Source organism: Chenopodium album, chromosome 12 (genome assembly GCF_948465745.1).
Source record: "Chenopodium album chromosome 12, dcCheAlbu1.1, whole genome shotgun sequence".
Lineage (NCBI taxonomy): Eukaryota > Viridiplantae > Streptophyta > Magnoliopsida > Caryophyllales > Amaranthaceae > Chenopodium > Chenopodium album.
Window position 1 is genome coordinate 48,475,612 of NC_137845.1, and position 22,750 is coordinate 48,498,361.

A 22,750-nucleotide genomic window follows, 5' to 3' on the forward strand; every position below is an offset into this window, starting at 1 on the left:
AACTTTTAGCCAGGTCACGACATTGCAACACTTGGCATTCTAACTTTTCGCCAAGTGTCACGCCATGTTAGATAGATTTAAATAGACTTCATAAGATAAAAAAAGTTAGTTTAGAATTCTATTTAGATAAAATTTTAGGATAAAAGTTTTAGTTTAGAGTTTTATTTTCGATAAAATACCAATATTTCAGATATATAAATCATATAACTAATATATAAAGCTAAACTTTTAGCCAGGTCACGAGACAGTGCCACTTGATGTTTTTAGTTTTTCACCAAGTGTCGCGACACGTAAGCAATAATTAAGTATTAGTATGACATGTAGGATTTATTTGGTATATTTTTATGAATGAAAAAGTTATATTTTTTATTAGGTTAAAAACTTGGATAGATTTTATAAGATAAAAAAGTTAGTTTAGAGTTTTATTTTAAAAAAAATTTAAATAAATTATTAAATTTACAGGATAAAATTGTTTGTTTAGAGTTTTATTTCCGATAAAATACTAATATTTCACAAGTACAAAATAAATTATAATTTTAGCCAGGTCACGAGACAGTGACACTTGACGTTTTAACTTTTCACCAAATGTCGTTCTATGTAAATAACAATTAATTAATTTATCATATAAATTTATTTTTATATCATAATTTTTTTGGAGTGAAGGAAGTAACGTAGTTCAAAACGTACAACGTTCATTTATATTATATTCAAATCAATTGAAATAAAATACTTCACAATCTAAGTATGATTTTATTACTGTATGTAGAACTGTCAATCGGGTTGAGTCACGAGTCATTTCTAGTCGTATCGAGTCACTTCAGGTCACGAGTTAACAGAATGTTCAACGCTAGCCCAATGTTTCGGGTTCTGGTCAAACCAACAGGCTTAGAACAATTTTTTGTTTAATGTATTTTTGGCTAATTTTAAGATATTTTATATATTTCAAGCTTACTTTGCTATTTTTTTTTCGGCTATTTCACCAAATGCCACTGAGTACTTACAAAATTCACCAAATGCTATCAAAGTTTTCAAAATTCACCAAATGCCACTGCCAAACAATATAATGACACCTCCTGCCACTAATAGCATATGGATATTAGTTTTCCGTTAATGCAATTCTTATTTCACCAAATGCCGTTACTTTGGAAAGTTATTTCAACAAATGCCATTACTTTTTAAAATTAATACACAATAATTATTTATTTTAATGAATAAAATTAATACTTTTTTTCGATTTTCGTGACGAATATTGTTCGGGTAAGGTTTTGGGGGTCATTTTGACCCTTTATGGGTACAAATTAAACTTGAAATTGGCAGAAAAAAAAACGTAAATGCTCCAAAAATGAAATAAAGGGTCAAAATGACCCCCCAAAACTATACCCGAGCAATTTTTGCCACGAAAATGAAGAAAAAAAAATATTATTTTTGTTAATTAAAATAAATAATTAAAATAACCAAACATTTTATGACACGTGTCAAGATTTAATCTTAATGACTAACGGAGTTAACGGCCGTTAGTCATGCATTTGGTGAATTTTTTAAAAGCTCGATGACATTTGGTGAATTTTGAAAACCTTGATGACATTTGGTGAATTTTTTAAGTACACAGTGGCATTTGGTAAAATAGCCGTTTTTTTTTATATTATTTTTTAAGTTAAACATTTTCACCAATATTATAGTCATTACATGCCTACAACATGATTTAAATCGTCACAAGATCATATCGATTTCTTTTATATTTTGAAGCTTGGTACATAGATAAAAAGTTTATCTTAAAGTTTAATAAATAATCCAGGCATTACACGGGCACCAAACTAGTTATAAAATAAAAAAGTAAAAATTTATATTATACACTTAGAGCAAGATTAGCGCAGTCTCATCTTAAGACTTTAATCCATTGCCACATTAGCTTTTTAGATTAAGTTTAATTTTTTTTTTCAAATTTATAATTATGTTAAAACTCGATAAAATTTATCTCTTTAATCGCTTAGACTCATTTTTTTACATGTAAATTAAATTATTAAAGTTTCTTTTTAAAAAAAAAAATTAATTGAGTGTTAAATTGAGTCTGAAGTTGAATCTTGAGTTTTCAAGACTCCATTTCAGATTTTGTTAAGACTTAGCTTGTTAAATGCATTAAAAAAAAACAAAGTCTTGTCTTAAGATCACAAAATCAAAAAATGATGATGTCATCGTGAGTTTTAGACTCAGGGCTAATATTGCCCTTATAAATATTCGGTGGGCAAGAAGACTGGTTAATGAAATACTTAATCGACAGTTAAGTGGACCTTGGCTCCACGACGAGAAGAGCTTGTGACTTATCTGTATCAACAAAGAGAACACAACACCAAAATCTGGTCTTCTCTGAAACTAAAGACAATCAGATTCAGAAGAAAATGGATCTAAATTCACTTCTTCAGTCTCTCATTCCTTCTTTCAATTCTGTAAGTTCATTCTAATCCCCTAAAACTCCATTAATTTTAACCTTAAATTCACTTGATTTTGCGGCTGAATAAATAAATTTTGATCTTTTTTCGATAATTTCATGGAAATTATAGGTGGGTTTATTGTTGTCATATTTTGGGTATTTGGCAATATTTGGGTCTGTTCTACCCGGCAAGATTGTTCCTGGCGCTACTTTAAGCGACGGCAGTCGTCTCCATTATCGTTGCAATGGTTTTCCCCTCTTTTTATTTCACAATAATAATCACATTTTTCTATATTTTTGTTTTTTAATTTAATCAAAATTGGGTATTTTCTGCGTTGATTGAATTTGATTTTTTTGGTTGGGTTTTAGGTTTGTTGTCATTGACTTTGTTGGTGTTGCTTCTTGGAGGTGGGGTTGCTGCTGGATTCGTATCACCTACAGTATGTAATCTCTATTGTTGTGGCATTTTGTTTTTTCTAATATCTTACTCGGATTTAGGTACTCGTGTCCGACATTAGTGCATACATGTTCAAGTGTTTCTTTTGGTTGTGTTAATTAATTTTCATTATTTAGCATCAAACGAAGTGTTGAAGTGTTCATGCCGATGTGAAGGGTCAAGGTTATGACATCACATAGGTACTTGAGGTGAAATGATTAAAGCGAGTAACATGGATAATTTGAGTTTTTGTAAAATTGTTATTGTACTTGTAAGAGTAATTTTCTGCCAGAGAGCTTCATGCATTGCTGAAGTAAAAATTTATGAGCTCTGGTTGGTGTTTGGAAGTATAACCTGCTGCTCTTGTCATAGCTGACACCCTCATGAGACGAGGAATTATAGTCATGGTATTAGACAGAATTATACTTCGTATTTGTTTAGTCATGATTATTTAAGTGTAGACGATTACCCATGTAACAAGGAAAAGTAACACAGAAAGTTAAAAATGAACACACTTGTACTCCGTAGGTATTTGATTTTGTCTGCATTTATTGTTGCTTCTTTGGTTTTGTGGTTTTGTTTTAGCTTGCAGTAACTGGACCAATTTGTTCATATGCAGGTCATTGTGGATAGGGGACTTGAGCTTTTATCTGCGACCTTTGTATTCTGCTTTGTTGTAAGTGCTGCCTTTCTCTTGACAAATTAAATAAAATTGTATTGAGGGCCTCTATATGTGTACTTATACACCTTTCCTTGTGCTGATTCTCAAACATATCGACTGTGTAATCGTTTGTTCCCCCTTCTATCCTGCTATATAATATGTATGGGCTCTTTCATCAACTAAAATTTCTTTCTCCGTGGCTCTAGTTTTTGCATTTGTTTGTTGCATTTTATTTCATGATACATGGACTTAAGAGCTGTCTTATGCTAGAAGACATTTGTCCATTATGCAATCTTTGATCTAATGTAGTGTCTAGGTGGTCCTAAGAGTCCTAACTCAGCTTCTTACCTACTAAATAATGAAAATTAGATAGTCTTAAGTGTTTCTTTAAGGATTTCCGAAAGCATTATAACGGGCTACGTTAGGCCAAATAAGGTGATATGGGCTTCTTACTAAGGAGACAAGCTAAGGATGCATGAAGCATGTAGGAGAAATTGCAGGTCCTTATGGGGTGCCCTTAGTAGATAGCCTTCTAGAATAGAGAATTCTAGTAAGGCATGGTATCTTATCTAATTAAATATCTAGAAAATTTTGGATAGCTAGCTAAATGGCATAATCCCAACCATATATTTAAGGAGGTTAGAAAACTCCATAACTAAGGGGCTTACCTATATATAGCCGTGGTGTATAGCATTAACTTGAATGTAGCTCATCACGTTATAACACATCATTCTCATAAAAATTAAGCTCTCATTTTCCACGTCTCTCTAGATACACTTGTAAGAATACTTGCGTTCTCACCTAGACTTCCACAATTTTTTAATGAGACTAAATTAATTGGTTGTATCTTAGTTTTAAAAGATGTGAGGACTAAATTAAGTGGTTGTATCTTAGTTTTAAAAGGCGCAAGGTGCACCGAGGTGAGCCTAGCCTTATAGCCTTATTGTATATGAGGCACACATTATATAACTTTTCTTTTTTTATCATTATAAATTTATATGTGGCACTTGGTAATTTCAGGAAAATAGCCTAAATTAAAGTGATGTCAGCAATTTATTAGTTTAAATCAGTGGATTAAAGAGAATGAATCAAAAAATTTATCAAAAAAATGAATTGAACAATATTAATGAACTACCTCTATTAACCCTATAAACAATATCACATCCTGATTGAACCATAAATTGTTGTGGAACAATTAACCATAACCTCAAGCTTCTCTCCAAATGCGTATTGACCTAATTCATGATAATGATCGAATCGCTTTCTGCCGCAATTTGATCATTTGCCATAAGGTATATAATGTTATAGCCCATGATTCTAACAATAACGTCATATTCGGACGCCTGAAATAATCAATGATTTATTATTAAAATAACTCAAATGAATAATATTAGTGGATTAAAAAGAATGAATCAAAATTTGTAAAAAAAATGAACAAATTTTGGGAGTATTCATGGACAACCTCTCGGTTGCGACAGAAACAACCAATTTCCCTTCTTTAATTATGGTTTTCATATTTATCGTTTTCAATTTGGGATAAAATTGAACTTAATTCCTGCAACAAATAGAGAGCTTTTGCTTGAAAATATCCCTTAAAAAATGGATAACATTAAATTTAATTCATGCAATAATTAGGTTAAATTTTGTAATGTGATGTCTTAGTATTTAAGCAATAGTAAAAAGGTAGTAGAAGGTATGCAGAAAATAGTGATAATGTTGTATGAGAGTCAAAGTCACAAGAGAGATTCATAGACTAAATCTATTGTAAAATTTGTGCCATTAATGGTTAATAAAATAAGCATTTAACCTTTTGCTACAATTCTTTAAGTTTACAATTGCTAATCTTGCTATCCGAATTAATCCACAACACGAATTTGGACAATACAAATCATGTATGTGATTTCAAAAAAAAAAAAAAAAAAATCATATATGTTGTCATCGGACTAAAATCTTACATAATTGTTTTGAAATCAATGGAATATCCTATAGATTTAAATAATTTATCATCTTCACTAGTTGGGTTGATCATCGTTATCAACACTCTCAACTTAAGATTTCTTATACTAGTAATTCTATTGCTAGAATTTATAGAATTTCATTTTTTTATAATGATAACATGTCTTTCAAGTGTTTGCAATATACTCACAAGTCATAGTAAGCTTAATTACTATGTATGGTGTATTTACTCCAATATAAAATCCAAAAGACTGAAATTGATGATCGGTAAGTGTGAGACCAATTAGGTGTGTGAAAATTTTAACATGGATCAGAAAATTTTATGCTAACGATCTTATTTGTAGATGTGAAGATTTTAGTGTAGTAAATGTAGTGTTAATTATTCAAGTATAAAGAATCACAACGAAAATCAACTTTTAGTAATATACCTTCGTGATGAAGCAAAGGAACAAATCGTATTGGTGGTGAAACTCCTATTTATAGTTCATTCAATAAATAGGAAAAATGATGTGTTACTTTAGTTTTAGCAAAAATTGTATATGGTTTACCTTTCAAATCACCTATAGTTGATTTTACTACCCTTTTTTTGTTTATTTTAAATAACCACCCCTTAAAGCTAAAAAAAAATTAGAAATCACCACCCCTTAACTAAAACTTATCAGTTTTCGTGCCTAAATTTGGTATATTAAGGTTTTGAGGGCCGCTTTGGTCTTATGGGTCTGATTTGAGGTCAAAACACCGCAAAAAGTATCAGATTTGCTTCATTTTAAGAGTTTCACGCAAATTGAGATAATTTTTTACCTGCAAAATGAGGCATTTCCAATATATTTTTTTTTTCATTCTGACCTCAAATTGACCCCAAAGGGACAAAGTAACTCCCAAAATTTTAATAGACCAGGTTGTGGCACGAAAATCAATGTATTTATTTTTCAAAATTGAACTTTTAGTTTAGAGGTGGATATTTCTAATTTTTTTTTTTTTAATTTTAAGTGGTGGTTATTTAAAATAAACAAAAAAAAGGGTAGTAAAATCAATTTTAGGTGATTTGAGAGGTGGTTATTTACAAGTTATCCTTAGTTTTATTAAGATTTTGTATTACATTTGAATTGAATTTTGTCTTTTCATTGTATTATTTATAAATATAAAAAAAATTCGAATTTATATTTTGAAATGAATATTTTAATTTTGGTTTACTTGCATTTTCATGAATTCTAGTATAATTTTTTACTTAATATTTTTGATTGCATGATAATAAAACTTTGAAAAAGTTAATATTATGAAAGTGCACATTGAAATGAATCTAAGAGAATCTTACATGATTTTTTATTTTTAATACAAATCACACGTTGAGGTAATATTTATCTAAGTTTGACCAAATGAATTGTGAACACAATCTGTAACTTGCCAAATTAGGCCAGAATCAGAATCGATTAAATCATTCCCTTAAATTTTGGGTACCAATTCCTATTGTCAAAAAATACATTTTTTAATTTTTAAGCAACTTTTTTGGTCTTTCATTTTTTAAGTTTGTAATAATTGCTTTTTTTTTAAAAAAAATTTAGGCTTTAAAAATGCTTTGTTGTTATACATTCAATCAATCAATCAATCAATCAAAGCCTTAATCCCAAAAGTGGGGTCGGCTAACATGAACCAAATTTGATTATTCCGTGTAGTCATCAACATAAATCTTTCTCCTCCATCCCTTACGATCCAAAACTTCATCCTCACGTAAATCCATGCACTTCATATCCTTCCTCACTCCTTCCAACCAAGTCATCTTTGGTCTCCCTCTTCCTCGTTTAATCCCTCCATGGTCCCACTCTTCCACTCTTCGCACCGGTGCACCCTCGGGTCTCCGTCTTACATGTCCAAACCAACGCAGACGATTTTCCCTTAATTTATCTACAATGCCCGCCACACCTACTTTCTTGCGAATAACCTCATTTCTGATTCTATCTCTTAAAGTGTTTCCACACATCCACCTTAACATGCGCATTTCCGTAACCTCCATCTTTTTAATATGCTCTTTCTTAGAAGCCCAACATTCTGTACCATAGAGCAACACTGGTCTTATAGCAGTCCTGTAGAATTTTCCCTTCAACTTTAAGGGAATGCTGCGGTCGCATAGCACTCCCGTGGCCGCTCTCCATTTAAGCCACCCTGACTTAATCCTGTGGGTCACGTCTTGATCAATGTCACCATTCTTCTGGATGATCGACCCTAGGTACTTAAAACATTCACTCATGGTCAAATCCTTTCCATCCAAACTCACCACTTCATTGCTTGTCCCCCTCTGAGTGCCAAAACGACATACCAAATATTCAGTCTTACTCCGACTTAGCTTAAACCCTCTAGATTCCAACCTTTGCCTCCATTGCTCCAACTTGACATTAACCCCATCCTTAGTCTCATCCACCAAAACGATATCATCTGCGAACAGCATACACCATGGAACCTCATCTTGAATTGGTCTAGTTAATTCGTCTAGAACCGTTGCAAAAAGAAAAGGGCTTAATGCAGACCCTTGATGCAATCCGATTGTAATAGGGAAATCTTTTGTCAACCCTCCGCATGTCCTCACATTTGTTGACACATCCCGATACATATCCTTAACTAGGTCTACATACCTTCGTGGGATACCTTTCTTCAACATTGCCCACCAAAGTATCTCTCTTGGCACCTTGTCATATGCCTTCTCTAAATCAATAAAGACCATATGAAGATCTTTCTTCTTTACCCTATAAAACTCCATCATTTGTCTTATCAAATGGATTGCCTCCATAGTAGATCTCCCAGGCATAAAACCAAATTGGTTATCTGAAATGCTTGTGCATGCCCTCAACCTTTGTTCAATCACCCTTTCCCACAACTTCATAGTATGGCTCATAAGCTTAATTCCTCGATAGTTAGAACAATCTTGAGCGTCTCCTTTGTTTTTATAAACCGGGACCAAGGTGCTCTTCCTCCAATCTTGTGGGATCCTTGTAGCCGTCCATATCTTGTTGAAAAGGTTTGTTAACCAATCAATACCAATCTTACCCAAACACCTCCACACCTCTATCGGTACCCCATCAGGGCCAACCGCCTTCTTAGGTTTCATCTTCCTCAGTGCAATCTCCACCTCTACTCTCCTAATCCTTCGCACATACTCCATGTTGATTTCTTCATCACTCATAGAGGTATCTCCTATCACAACTCCATTACTTCCATTAAATAATTCATCGAAGTACCCCTTCCACCTGTCCTTGATGCCCTCCTCTTGCACTAGGACCATTTGGTTCTTATCTTTGACACACTTTACCATGCCAATATCCTTCCTTGCCTCTTGTCTTCTCTTTGCCATCTTATAAATGATCCTTTCTCCCTCCTTGGAATCAAGCTTTTCATAAACCTCCTGATATGCCTTTTCTTTTGCTTGGCGAACAGCTGCCTTTGCCTTACTCTTAGCCTCCTTATACGCTGCAAAGGTTTCATCACTCCTACATTTTCCTAAGGCTTGATAGCATTCCCTTTTTTGCTTAATTACTGCTTTCACCTCTTCATTCCACCACGAAGTATCTCTCTGTACCGAAGTTCTTCCCCTTACTTCCCCTAAGACCTCTTTGGCCACTCTTAGGAAACAGTTCTTCATTCGTAACCAGGTCATGTCCGGATCCACCTCTCCATCCCAATCCGCTTCTTCAATTACCTTTTCTGTAAAAACCTTAGCTTTTGCATCCCTTAGGGTCCACCATCTTATCCTTGGTTCTTCTTGTCTAACTTTTTTCTTCGCCTTCTCTTTCAGACGAATAGTCATTACCAATAGCCGGTGTTGGGTGACCACACTCTCCCCTGGGATAACCTTACAGTTTATGCAACTTTGTCTATCTATGCTCCTTGTGAGCAGGAAGTCTATTTGAGTTGCATTTGCTCCATTCCGAAAAGTTATCAAGTGTGAATCCCTCTTCTTAAACCAAGTATTAGCCAAAATTAAATCATATGATTGGGCAAAATCCATAATAGCTTCACCACCGGCGTCCCTCTGCCCATACCCAAAGCCTCCATGGACACTCTCATAGCCATCTCGGCTCGCCCCAACGTGCCCATTTAGATCCCCTCCAATATATAACTTCTCTGAGTGGTGGACACCCTGCACCACCTCGTCTAGGTCCTCCCAAAATTGTCGTTTCTCTTCTGCATCTAAACCCACTTGGGGAGCATAAGCACTGATAACATTCACAATCTCCTTGCCACATAGCAACTTCAGCCTTATCAACCTATCGTTCTTCCGATAGACCTCGATCACCTCTTTTGCCAACCTCTCATCGAGAACCACACCAACTCCGTTCCTAGCTCCACCATTCCTTGTTCTGTGGCTCGTTTCTTGCCCAACATACCATACCTTATACCCCAAAACCAAGCCTCGAGCTCCTTCTCCTGTCCATCTTGTCTCTTGGAGGCACATGATGTTCACGCGTCGTCTTTTCATTACTTCTACCAATTCTGCTGATTTTCCCGTAAGAGACCCCACATTCCAAGAACCAATCCGCAAACTAAATTCTTTTCTCCCACGCTCCCTCCTGATCCCAACTCCAAGTCCTTGATTATTTGACACCACAATTGGGCAATATGGCGCGTCGCTTCTGGGCGACGACCTAGCAACCCTTACATACTTATCACTGCACCCGGGTCTGGGAAGTGCAGCGCGTCGCTCAGTAGGGAACGCCCCAATGGCACGCCCTTGCTCATTTGACACCACACTCGGGCAATGTGGCGCGTCGCTTCTGGGCGACGACCTAGCAACCCTTGCATACTTATCACTACACCCGGGTCTAGGAAGTGCAGCGCGTCGCTGAGTAGGGAACGCCCCCACGAAAATATCTGTTTGGCTCATGTCATGGGATGTGACGAAGTTTTATACTGGCTGTCACTGGCCTACCGTAACCCTCCTCCTTTATCCAGGCTTGGGACTGGCAGCGGGAAACCCACTGGCGGAGTTGCTTTGTTGTTATACATTGAACTAAAAAAAAATGCATGAACTTTCAAGTTTCGAAAATTTAGGAGTTGGTAGATGCAAATGTAATTTTGGACGTAAAATATTTAATTTATACTCGTTAATCTCATTCGGTATAATATTAAATAAAAATATTCAATTTAAGGCTCAACGCATGAGAAAATGATGATATAAAATCGTACATAGAAATTTTGCTATTAAATTAGATATATTTATTTTTTCATCTCTTATGTGCTAATTGTTATTCCCTCTCTATTTTCATTTCAATGCTCTTGTTTTGATTGTGCACACATTTTAAAATGCAAATCTTTAGGGCTACAAAGGATTCGAGTCGTGCTGAGTTTTAGTCTTTGAACGAACTTTTAAAAATCCTGTTTCGGCTTGGCTTGTTAAGGATTTAGCTTGTTCGAAATTTGTTACCGAACGTGCTCGTTTTTTATTTCGAATTTAAGCTCGTGCTTGAACGAACTTAATACTAGCTTAATTAATAAACAAGCCCTAATTTATAATTAAAAATGATTTCTTTTGACTTTTAATGCATCCACTTAATTTTATATAAAAGGTTTCCATTCAATATATAGAAATAAATATAGCAAGGGTTTTCCCGTCTGTATAGGGTGAAATAATTTGTAATTTTTTCAAATATGTCTTCGGTAACAGATTATAAATATGCTAAAGTAGATTTAATATAATAAATATTTTTCGAGCTTGAGGAAGCTTTGACCGAGCTATAATCGGCCGTGAACAAATTTATAAATGAACTTAAACGCGTGGTTCACAAGCATTATCGAGTCGAACATGAAGTTGTTCGAGCTTTGTTCATTTATTTGACAAACTTAAGATAATTGTTCAAGCTTGTTTATTACTTAATAAACGAGTTTGTAAAAGTTTGATATTTTTGAAGCACTCTTTGAGAATAATCATATAAGACCCTACATAACTTTGTTTCTTCTTTTATATATTTGGGAATGATTTAGAAAATTTTCTAAAATTGTTAAATAATGTTAGATTCCAAACAAGATCATTAAAAAGAACGACAAGGAGTATTATTTTCTAACATACAACCCTTTATATATATATATATATATATATATATATATATATATATATATATATATATATATATATAAAATCTGTTATATCTGTTACAATGTATTTTCTAATGTTAAAAATTAAACAAAGATACTAATGATTTTAAATATTTTTTAAAATGTTTCTCGACAATCGCAAAACTAGCTATAGCAATTATGTTGAGACAACAGGAGTAAGTTAAATTAAAGTCTGAATCTATCTATCTTTTCTATAATGTAAGTAAAAGGATTATAGAAAGTTCAAAAGGTAGATAGATAGATCTTTGTATTTATTGGGTTTATTTCTCAAAGATCTTCAAGGTTATTGAGTGTAGTAAGAGTTCAAGGTTATTGGGTTTATTTCTCAAAGATCTATCTTTTGTATAAAGTCTTTGTGTTTATTTGAACTCTTTGTATCATTTTTCATTAATTATTGATTATTGGGTTTCTTCTACATTTGATATCACATATCTTGATTTTCCAAAGTTGCTATGTCTATCTGATTTCTTCAATGGTTATTGATTTGTATTTTGTGGTTGACATTTAACTTTTACACGTTATAGCTTGAAAACATTCTGAACTAATATTCTGTAGTTTTTAATGTCAGGTAACCTTGTTACTTTGTGTTGCCGGTAGCATTTCACGTGACAAAGGTTCATCACTGAAGCCTCATGTATCTGGAAATTGGATTCATAACTGGTAATGTTTTCCCATTAGCCTGAATGAACAAAAATAAGTAAATTTTTAAAATTTGATGTACTGCATACCATAGTAGATTATGGTCTTGAAAAATAGTTATAAGATATGGTAGGTTATAAATTTATAATCTCTAGCAAACAATGGTTTGTTTTGTTTACGAGTTGCCTATGAATTACCAAATAAATAAACTTTTTACATGCAAATTAACAGCTAATTTGCCATGATTTTTACTTTTGTTGTGGCAATGCACCTTGAAGATCTTTGAGAAAAAAACTGCACTCCAATAACATATGCAAGGAAGAATTATCAAGGGTGATAAAACCTCAAGGATTAGTCATTTGTGCTTTGTGAACAGCTTTCATAAGAGTTTGTTAGAATTTAAGGGAAACATTGAGAATAATTGTAGAGAAATATTGTAGAGACTCTAGAGAGAAGTTGCTTTGGAGAGTAACTACCTCCTGAAAGTAGAGAAAGATTGTATCTACCTTATTTTATGTGATTAACTTATACAATCTATGAGTTTGCATAATTCTTTGCTTAATTAAGTTCACCTTATTTTCACTTATTTCAAGTCTAATAAGTTTAGATAAGTTAAGTTCAGGAAATAAGTTCAAATCAGGAAAAATAAGTTCTAATAAGAGTTACTCAAGTTCAAATTACAACTAAAATAAGTTTTAATAGGTTCAGATAAGTTAAGTTAAGTTCAGAAGTTCACTTAAGTTCGAATAGGTTCAGATAAGTAAGTAAAAATCAAGTGAATAGAACACATCCAATTATAAACCCCCAAATTATGTTGCGTACCTGCTTGCCAGATAATACACAGCAAATTTGTATTAAAGCGAGTAACTCACGGCACCTTTGACTTATACCTAGTGGGTTGAAATGCTTGAAGAATAGGCTTCCGGCTTGAAGGAACAGGTGGCATCACTATATACTACCTTTGCTGAACAAGTGACAATGACCGTTCACATTAAGAATTTACGATTGCATCCTTACATATAGACCCAAGAGCTACTCATAATTTCATTTAGAGAGAAATTATATCTAGCTTGGCGGGGAGTAATGCATGAATCACCCCCCACTCCAATCAAGATTAGTCATTTGAGCTTTATGGACAATTGACATAAGAGTTTGTTAGAATTGTAGGGAAATATTGTGTATAATGAGTAGTATATATTGTGAGAGAGTCCACCTCTTACAAGGGAAATATTGTATCTAGCTTAGTTCCTTGATTAACATTAACATTAACTAATATAATCTATATGATTGCCTAATTCCCTTTGCTTAACTTATTCTAAAAACCACAATAATATGTTGCATACTTGTTTACAAGATAGTTCATAGCAAAACCATATGCTTTCAACTTGTTTTGTAGGTGGCATAAACTTATACTCCCTCCGTCCCATAATGTAGTTCCTGTTTTCCTATTTTGGAGATCCAAAATGTTGTTCCTGTTTGAATTTTTGAATAGTATGTAAAGACTATTATACTGTCACTTTTTTAACTTTATTCATTGTATTTCCTAATTTACCTTTGAATTTTGCACATGCCTTGTACTTTTTTCCACTTTCTCTCTCTAACTTTTATCTATGATTGTACTTTTCACTTTTATTAATGTACTTCATCCACTTTCTCCTCTTATTTCTTAAATACGGTGAAAAAATTCAAACAGGAACTATATATGGGACAGAGGGAGTACAATATTATACTTGCTATGGAGAAGAGTAAAAAAACGAAAGAAAAGGGTGCCCTGTTACCAAAAATATTAATGGCCTTTTCAACCTAAACCAAGGGTTTTCCCCTATATTTATACATATAGCCATTAATTGATGTACACAGTCGTTCTACCATTGCTACATAAATTATACCTACTACGTTGAGCATTAGAAAGTCATTACTTCCTCCATTTATTTAGTTAACCTTAATGACTTTCACATTCTCTAATGCACAACTTTAACCATTAAATTTCAAAGTATCTATTAGTAGATATTATAGAATGTAAATTGTTATGAATCTAACAAGATCTCACATGACTGTTTTTTTTTTTTTTAAAAAAAAAATAAAGTAAAACTTAAAAAACTTAGGAATTTTTTGTTGTCAAAGCCATCTTTTTTTGTGTGTGTGTGTGTGTGTGTGTGTGTGTGTGTGTGTGTTTCCAAAGATGTGTTGTGAAGTCATATACGTGTTAAGAATGTTGCCCAATACCTTTTAACAGTTCTTGCCTTGGATGATGTGGGTAAAGGGGTTGGCATATCCAACTTTGGACTTGAAACAATAAGAAAACATTTAAGTAGACCCGTCTCATAGTGATAATTGTATGTTAATCTTACAACAATCGAGAATGGTGCACATATTACTGAGACATTTTAATTTAGCTCACTGTAACTGAAAGCCAGTGAATAGTGAGTCTTTTCTCCATTTGAAATGGACAGAGATTTGCGGCCAACAAGTCAATGCATGCATCTTTGTCTCACACATTTGTGTCTTGAATTCGAGTACCCTTTGTAGTGCCTTGCATGCTTATGATCAAGACTGATATTCAGAATAGACTATGGATTTTCATTTCAATTTTGAAGAGGTTAATAATTTCATTCTATATTCTATATGGTCATAGGATTTCGTCCCCTTATTCTTGCTGTTTAATGATTTCATTTCTAATAGGTGGTTTGGAATACAGCTGAATCCTCAATTTATGGGCATTGATCTCAAGTATGTCTTACTACTTTCACTCTCTTGAAATACTCATCGTAGATTAAGTTATTGGATATGCTACTAATGCATCAACATTTGTATTCACTTCTGTATGAACTTTTTGACATTGGTTTAAATTATAGTCTGTGATGACAAAGCTTGTACACTTGAATCTTCTGTTGGATTCTGCCCTCTACTTCATAATCTTTAATGCCTCTTGAGTTCTTGTAAATTTGTGACTTATATACTGCATACGAAAACTTGCAGAAGTGCCTGGTACATGGTTCGCTTTGATCTTTTTCTTGCTAATTTGATTTCTTTTGTGTACACGTTAACCCCCCCCCCCCCCTCCCCCCACTTTTTTTTTTTTTTTTTTCCTGTACATGGCTTGTCAAATAGAAGTTGACTAGAGACTTGCCATGCTCAATCTGAACATGTAGAGATTGTTTTGTTTGCTACAGTTGACGTCTGATATTGTATACTGACTAGTTATTATGCATTGAGCAACATTGTGTAGTAAACATATTTCATGCCTTAGCATTCTGTTTGCAGATTTTTCTTTGTGAGAGCTGGGATGCTGGGATGGTTACTTATTAATCTTTCAATTTTGGCTAAAAGTTTACAAGATAGCAACTTAAATCGGTCTATGGTTTTATACCAGCTATATTGCACTGTAATGCCTCTTTCTGACCCTCTTGCTGAGACCGTCACTTTCTATATTTATGGGATGAAAAATTTATTGTCTCATATGTTGTTTCAGTTTTACATCCTGGACTACTTCTTCTACGAGGAATACATGACTTCCACGTAAGTGCATCACCTTTTCTTTATGCTCTTAAGTTCCAATGAAAGTTTAGGCCTTAGATATTGGATGCCTTATGATGAACTTTTTTTATACTTTCTTGCTTATGTGGTGAGGAATGGCTTTATTTTGATTGTCTTCACATCTTAGTAGACTTAGTCCACCTAGAAAAAAAGATTTGGGAGTTCTTTATTTATTTATAAATATAATATTTATTATTTTGGGAGGCAACGAGAATCCTTATTCCTCCCTTCTTCCTTCTTTGGGGTTTGAGAGTGTTGTGTCTCTAGCCAAACTTATTTTAATACTAAATTGTTTTCTAAAACGCTTGTAGTTATATTTCATTTCATCAATCGGAATGGAAAAAGAGTGATCTTTTAGCTAATAGAAGCTTACGTCAGTGTTTAATGTGTAATACAACTAAAAATCAAGCGGTGTCTTAAGAGCTCTTAGACTACAATGCTTGGTACAGCCAAATTATCTATGATAAAAAAATGTGTCTTCTTCATGTATGTGACATATAGTACCTGCACATTATCATTGTGGGATGCATTGAAGTGAAAATGAATCTTGAAAACTGGGATTGTTGCTGCTCATTTTATCACACTCAAGGTGTGACTTGGAAATATTTAGAGTACAATTGTTTCTAAATTATGTATCTTCTCAATTTTGTAGTTGGGACATTATTGCAGAGAGATTGGGCTTTATGCTGGTGTTTGGGGATCTTTTGTGGATTCCTTTCACATTTAGTATCCAGGTATATTTTGATTATTTGAAAATCCTCACCGGAACCATTCATTGCTTTTGCTATGTGAGCAATTTGTGGCGCTATTCTTCACCTTCATTTGTTTCTATGTTTTGTTTCCTGATTTTGGAATGAGTTTACCAAGAGAGGAAATCCAAATACAGAAGTACACTAATTTTTTAGTTTAATGTGCATATGTTCAATTTGAACTTAAAGTTAGTTTTTTGGGAAACTCATGTAGAAATATGCACGTTATATTCAAATATAATGCACATGATGAAAAAGTTGCCCATCCAGTTTGAAAAATATGCACATTCAGCTATTAAAGTATGCACAAAAGTGAATGGCTTGTATTACATTGTGACCGTTGATTCCTTCTCATTATAAACATCTTTCTCATTTAAAGGGCTTAAATTTCAGAGTCTTAAACCAATGTTTTATCTCCTACACTCGCCAACTATGATTCTCTCCTTCCACTGAATGTTACTCCCTCCATTTTCAAATACTTGCTCCATTTCTCCATGCGCGGAATTTTAGGAGAAATTGGAGAAAGTAATAAAATATAGAGGTAGTGGGGTTAGTGGAAGGTAAATTGGAGGAGAGAATCTAAAGGTAACAAAATATAATTCTATTGTGTCCTACTAGTTGAGAGAAATGAATTAAATATTGTAAAAGCTTTTCAAATAAGGAAATGGAACAAGTATGTAAAAACGGTCGGAAATGGAAAGTGGAGCATGTATTTAAAAACGGAGGGAGTATATGCTATTGCAAACCCAACTTTTTCCTTTTCTTCTTAACTTAATATCATTGAGTCATCTTTTAGTCTTCCCCTATCTCTTCAAAGACCCCCTTGATCCTAACCCTCTACTTTCCTTACTAGTGCATCTTTTGATCCCCGTCTAACATGCCCAAACCAATGCAATCGGTTCTCTCTTATATTATCCTCAATGTCTGCAATTCCAACTTTCCTCCTACTATCTTCATTTCTAATTCCATCCTTTAAGGTGTTCCCAATCTTCCCATACATCCATGTCTTTATCCTCAATGTCTGCAACTCCAACTTTCCTCCTAATATCTTTATGTCTAATTTTCCCCACACATTTATACTCCCACCTTAATATGATCATTCGTGTCGGGCATCATGGCCCATGTAAAATTTACATTTAGATAAATCTGACTTTATCTCACTTGCTAATTTACATTGTGTGCGTGTGCGTGCGTGCTTGCGTGCGTGTGCGTGTGTGCTCGCGCATGTGTGTGTGTGTGTGTGTGTGTTCTCCAGATGTCTAGTGTGCGTGCGTGCGTGTGTGTGTATGTTCTACACGTGAGCATGCGTGTGCGTTTGTGTTTGTGCGCGTGTGCATGCGTCTGTGTTCTCCACATGTCTAGTGTGCATGCGTGCGCGCTCGCGCAGTGTTTGTGTGTTCTCCACATGTCTATATCTAGTGATGTTGTCAACGGTTCTAAAATCCTCCCTCCATTGTCCATGTTCGCTTTCTCCAATTAAATTCGCTATCTAATCAATCTTTGTCTATTCGATATTTTCTTCAGTTTTTGTCTCAAAGTCTCATCTCATAGCTTTTGCTTCTACTTCTCTTGTACTAGTCATTGTTATCGTTAAGGATTTTCAGAAGCTTGTTTAAACTAATCTGAACCTAACTTTTTATGTTGAAACACTACTAACCTAGACAAACAAACAAAATTTGACAGCTAAAGGATAAAGGATATGGATATAATTTACTTGTTAATGGTATCGAGGGAGTTATAAAAGTGTAACTAGTTTTGGTCCGTGCAATGCCTTAGGTAATTACATGTGCATTTTCCATCCTCATTTGTCATTATTTAGGTTTTGTTGTGGAATAAAATCATCTAGTACAACATATAATAGTGGATAAGCCTTTGGTTATCAAATTTGAGGTTGCTAGTACAAACCTTGTATCAACTGCATTTATATTTTTAATCGACATAAAATGTCAACACATGGATGAGATGAGAGAGAGTGCCATATGGCGTGGTAAGCTTTATTAGGAATTTTTTTTAATGTATATGATAGATATACTTTTTAACCTCTCTTGAAGACTAGGTGATCCAACATTTTTTCTTTTTAATATTTTTATTTTTTACAGGGGTGGTGGCTTTTGAGGAATAAGGTGGATTTAACCACTGCTGCAGTAGTGGCAAATTGCATCGTCTTTTTGATGGGGTAATTACCATTCAATATGTTTGGTGCGCTGTGTGTTGGTTTTCTTGTTTGTGCTCTTCCTCTTCTATTTCTTGTCTCCTTTTCTTTGAGTTATCCCTGACTGGAGATTTCTATAACTCTGTAACTTTTAATTACATGTTCTAATTTGGACAGGTACCGCATCTTTAGGGGAGCTAACAGGCAGAAGCATGTGTTTAAGAAGAATCCTAAAGCACCGATATGGGGCAAACCTCCTAAGGTCATTGGGGGCAAATTGCTTGCTTCTGGCTATTGGTAAGTTTCCATGAATTGATTTGTTTATTTTCTAAAGTTTCTCTTTATAACAAAATAAGAAATGATGAATAAAATTGTGTTTGGAAAATCTTTAATTGTTATTATTTTATGGTGCAAATGTTTGAGAAATCGATGGTAGATTAATGTTGAATATTTGAACTTGTTATTGCAAATTGCTAGAGAACACTTGATTGCTGAATATACAAGTAAAATTTGGTTGTGTGAAGTCTCCTCTTGTATTATTTCTTGCACAGAGCTCTCCAAATCCTTGCTTTGCTCACAAAATAGGGATTAAAATCAGTGGCTAAGAACAAGTTGGAACACTTTCCCTGTTTAGCTAATGTGCATCAGCATAGATTTGTGACATTGTGTGCTTTGTATTGATAAAAAAAAGGCTTAATTTGGTAGGTTTTTATATTTTGCTTTTGCTGTATATTGCTATAATACTTGTATGTTGTCAATAATAGAAGTTAACAAGAATTTAATACTGACATATATCAATTGTTGTATAAAATTGCGAAAACTCTAGAAATGGATGCATGGAAGAGTTCCTATTGCCAATGCATATACATTTTGCCTGACTATAGCAAAATAATATACACTTCCTGTAGTGATGCATTGATCTTGATAACTTACCTTTGCTGTTTCAGGGGAATCGCTAGGCACTGTAATTATCTAGGAGATTTGTTGTTGGCACTATCCTTCAGTCTACCCTGTGGAATTAGGTGACGTTCATGCTCTCAATCTCATAGTAATGCATGCAATTGCGTATGGGCCTGATAGCTTTATTCACTTGTTGTCTCGTGTTTGCAGCTCCCCAATTCCTTACTTTTATCCTACATATCTTCTTATTTTGCTGATCTGGAGAGAGAGAAGAGACGAAGCTCGATGTGGTGAGAAATACAAAGATATTTGGGCTGAGTACTGTAAAATTGTGCCCTGGAGAATATTACCATATGTTTATTAGGGTTTTACACCATCAACATTCTCTTCCGTATGGTCAGTGAGAGGTACCTCTTCTTAATACCGCCATGCCAATGGTTTCTTGTCCCTACATGAGCCTCATATTATCATTCCTACTACCCTATTAGTGTGGTTTCCAATTTTTTAGTAACTATTGGCATATCATCTCTTGAGTATTTTGAGTTTAATTTTACTTAAGCATTGAAGTTGTAGGTTGATTTGTTGTTCTTAGCAGAAATCTGTAATTAATTTTGACAGGTCTTTTATAGTTTTATTGCTTACTCTCTCTCTCTCTCTCTCTCTCTCTCTCTCTCTCTTTTTTATTTTTTTTTATTTTTTTTCCTGGTTAATCAGTTTGGATTGTTGCGTGTTGTGTACATTGTTTGTACAATTGTACAATCGTAAGCTACACATTTGTATCACTGTTTGTGCTATCTATTTGTTTTTCTTTTGTTCCATGCCGTAAGCTAAACATCGAACCATAGAGGAGGGTAACGGATGTGGCATGCTCAACTAGAATTACCAAACTGTCATTCATTAAATAGCATTACTCCCAGTAAATCTGTAAACTGGTCTTTTGTTGCTTATTTCTTTTGGTTAATCAGTTTGGATCTCGACGTGTTGTGTACATTGTTTGTACAATCTCGTTCATGAAACATTGGTGTATCTGTGATTTGTTTGTTTAGATGAATCTAGTCACAATTGTATGTGTCACTGTTTGTAGTATCTATTTCTTTTGTTCCCTGTCATAGCTAACTTCGAACCAGAGAGGAGTTAGCGAGTGTAGCCTGCTCAACTGGAATTACCACACTGCCCTTCCTTGTATAGCATCACTCCTTAAAAAATTTATTCATTACTCAAGCTTGTTAATTTTTTTTTTCACTTGGTGGTTATATTTCATTTGATCTAAGATTTTAAACACTAACACAGTTTTGGTTTATTTTTGTAGAATATTTTCATACGAAATACGAAGTCATATACCTGGGCTATGGGCGATCAAAGCCAGAGTTGCAAATGGACAATGAGGTGTATATCAAATATTGAAGAATGTTGGATATCAAGATATAGAAAGCTACAATAGTATCGATCATTTTCATGAGTCAAGTGGTTCGAGAGACGGTTGGAATTTTCGTATTATTCATTGCTACAAAGAAGGAAATAAAGTGGCTGTTAAACTAGCTAATTTAGGTGTTTCTCAAGAGGAATGACTTGTGGTTCTCTAGTGCAAGACATTTTTAGTTTATTCTATGAAGATATCGTAGTTGTTATGACACTACTTTTAGTTGTTAAATTTTCATCAAATTTGTAGGGTTTTCCTCTTTAGCACCATAAAAAAGAAGGTTATTCCATGTTTGGTAAAATGGATGTTTCGTTGAATTTATAACTTTAGCAACCTATGTAAATGCGAAGGATAAAAAATCAAATCAAATGAACCAACTCTTAAAATTTGTGAACTTGTTGAGAGTGAGGGATAGTCCAAGTGATTAAAGCTTTTTTTTCGGTCTCAAGAGATCTTAGGATTGACTCTTATCACCTGTCCTTGTGAGCTTGTGGCTCTCTAAACACCAAAAAACGAAAGTGAACTTCTTAAATGAGACAAGCTTAGTGGAACAAATGGAACAACATGTACTTCGTCAAATAGTCAATATAGGAAGGTTACCTTGAAGAAGAGGTAGAGTGTTGAATTGTTTTATTAGATTTTTTTTTTTTTTTTTTTTTTTTTTTTTTTTTTTTTTTTTTTTTTTGACAGTCAGAACAAAGAAAGAAAAAGACAAACAACCTAAAAGGCCCAAAAAAGACACTCTCGAGCACGAGCCTTTCTAGCCAACCAATGCATAGGGGACACCCATTTCCTTGGAACCTTTAGAATTTTGCAAGAGTCAAAAGTAGATAGGAGAGCTCGGATATCCCGAAATAACCAGCATAAAGAGATCCCATCCCGCTGTTTTTGGGCCAAAGTCAGACATAAAGAGAGGCACGGGCCCCTCCCCCACGGACTAAAGGAGAATCACAATAGCGAAAAATCCAACCAGCACCGGCTAAGTTGTCCGAAGAAGACCAAGACCCATTACATATAATACAAATATCAAAAGCAGAAGGACCCCCCACAAAGAGTGGCAGCGAAACCCGAACCAACCGGTTTGGGACAAATACCCAAAGAAGAAGAGCGAATGCAAAAATCTTGAGCTTGCCGCCCCCGTAATTCCCACTGAGAAGCAAGAAGCAAAACATCATTTGAAGAGACGATCTGATGCCGAAATCGGACGTTATTGCGAAATAGCTAAATAGCCCATAAAAGGGAGAAAAAGTGCACTAGGCTCGCCCAATCCTTAGCAGCCCCTAATAGAGAGACCATAGTGGAAAACCATTGGAGAAAAGGAAGGTGAAGAAGACCTTGCCTATTAAAACGTAAAGAACTACGAACCCACAAAGGAGCAACGAAGTCACAATCTCAAAACAAATGATCCACCGTTTCCTGTCCCCGTCGACAAAAGCAGCAAACTGGATCAACTGAAAAACCTCGATCAACCAGAACAGAAGAAACCAGGAGTCTAGATTGAAGAATTTTCCACCCAAAGATCTTCCATTTAGGAAGAAGGGGGAGCGCCCAAAATTTCCCCCACCAGGAAGCAGAAATGAACCCCACAGAAGGATGTCTAGTAGTCTGCTGAAGTAAGAGAGCATAGGCAGACTTCATAAAGAAGGAGCCATCCTTAGTGAATTTCCAATACACAAAATCATCCATAAGTTCCAGCGGACGGTCCAGACTAAGGATCCGAGAGGCAGTTGGACCATCAAAAAGCCGATGGACCCTCGAGGAGTCCCATGC

The 22,750-nt window shown here is 34.5% G+C and overlaps 1 protein-coding gene across 1 annotated transcript; it reads left to right on the forward strand.

Annotated features, from left to right (window-relative positions):
* The first annotated feature begins 2,278 nt into the window (after positions 1 to 2,278).
* LOC145572494 (delta(14)-sterol reductase-like) lies at positions 2,279 to 21,196 on the forward strand. The gene is made up of 14 exons (XM_081631467.1): positions 2,279 to 2,444; positions 2,559 to 2,676; positions 2,798 to 2,868; positions 3,484 to 3,540; positions 12,152 to 12,243; positions 14,905 to 14,952; positions 15,487 to 15,607; positions 15,695 to 15,741; positions 16,412 to 16,493; positions 18,608 to 18,684; positions 18,838 to 18,957; positions 19,608 to 19,682; positions 19,771 to 19,967; positions 20,870 to 21,196. The coding sequence occupies exons 1-13, from the start codon at positions 2,397 to 2,399 to the stop codon at positions 19,922 to 19,924; spliced, it is 1,110 nt and encodes a 369-aa protein (XP_081487593.1). The 5' UTR covers positions 2,279 to 2,396; the 3' UTR covers positions 19,925 to 19,967; positions 20,870 to 21,196.
* Positions 21,197 to 22,750: the final 1,554 nt, after the last annotated feature.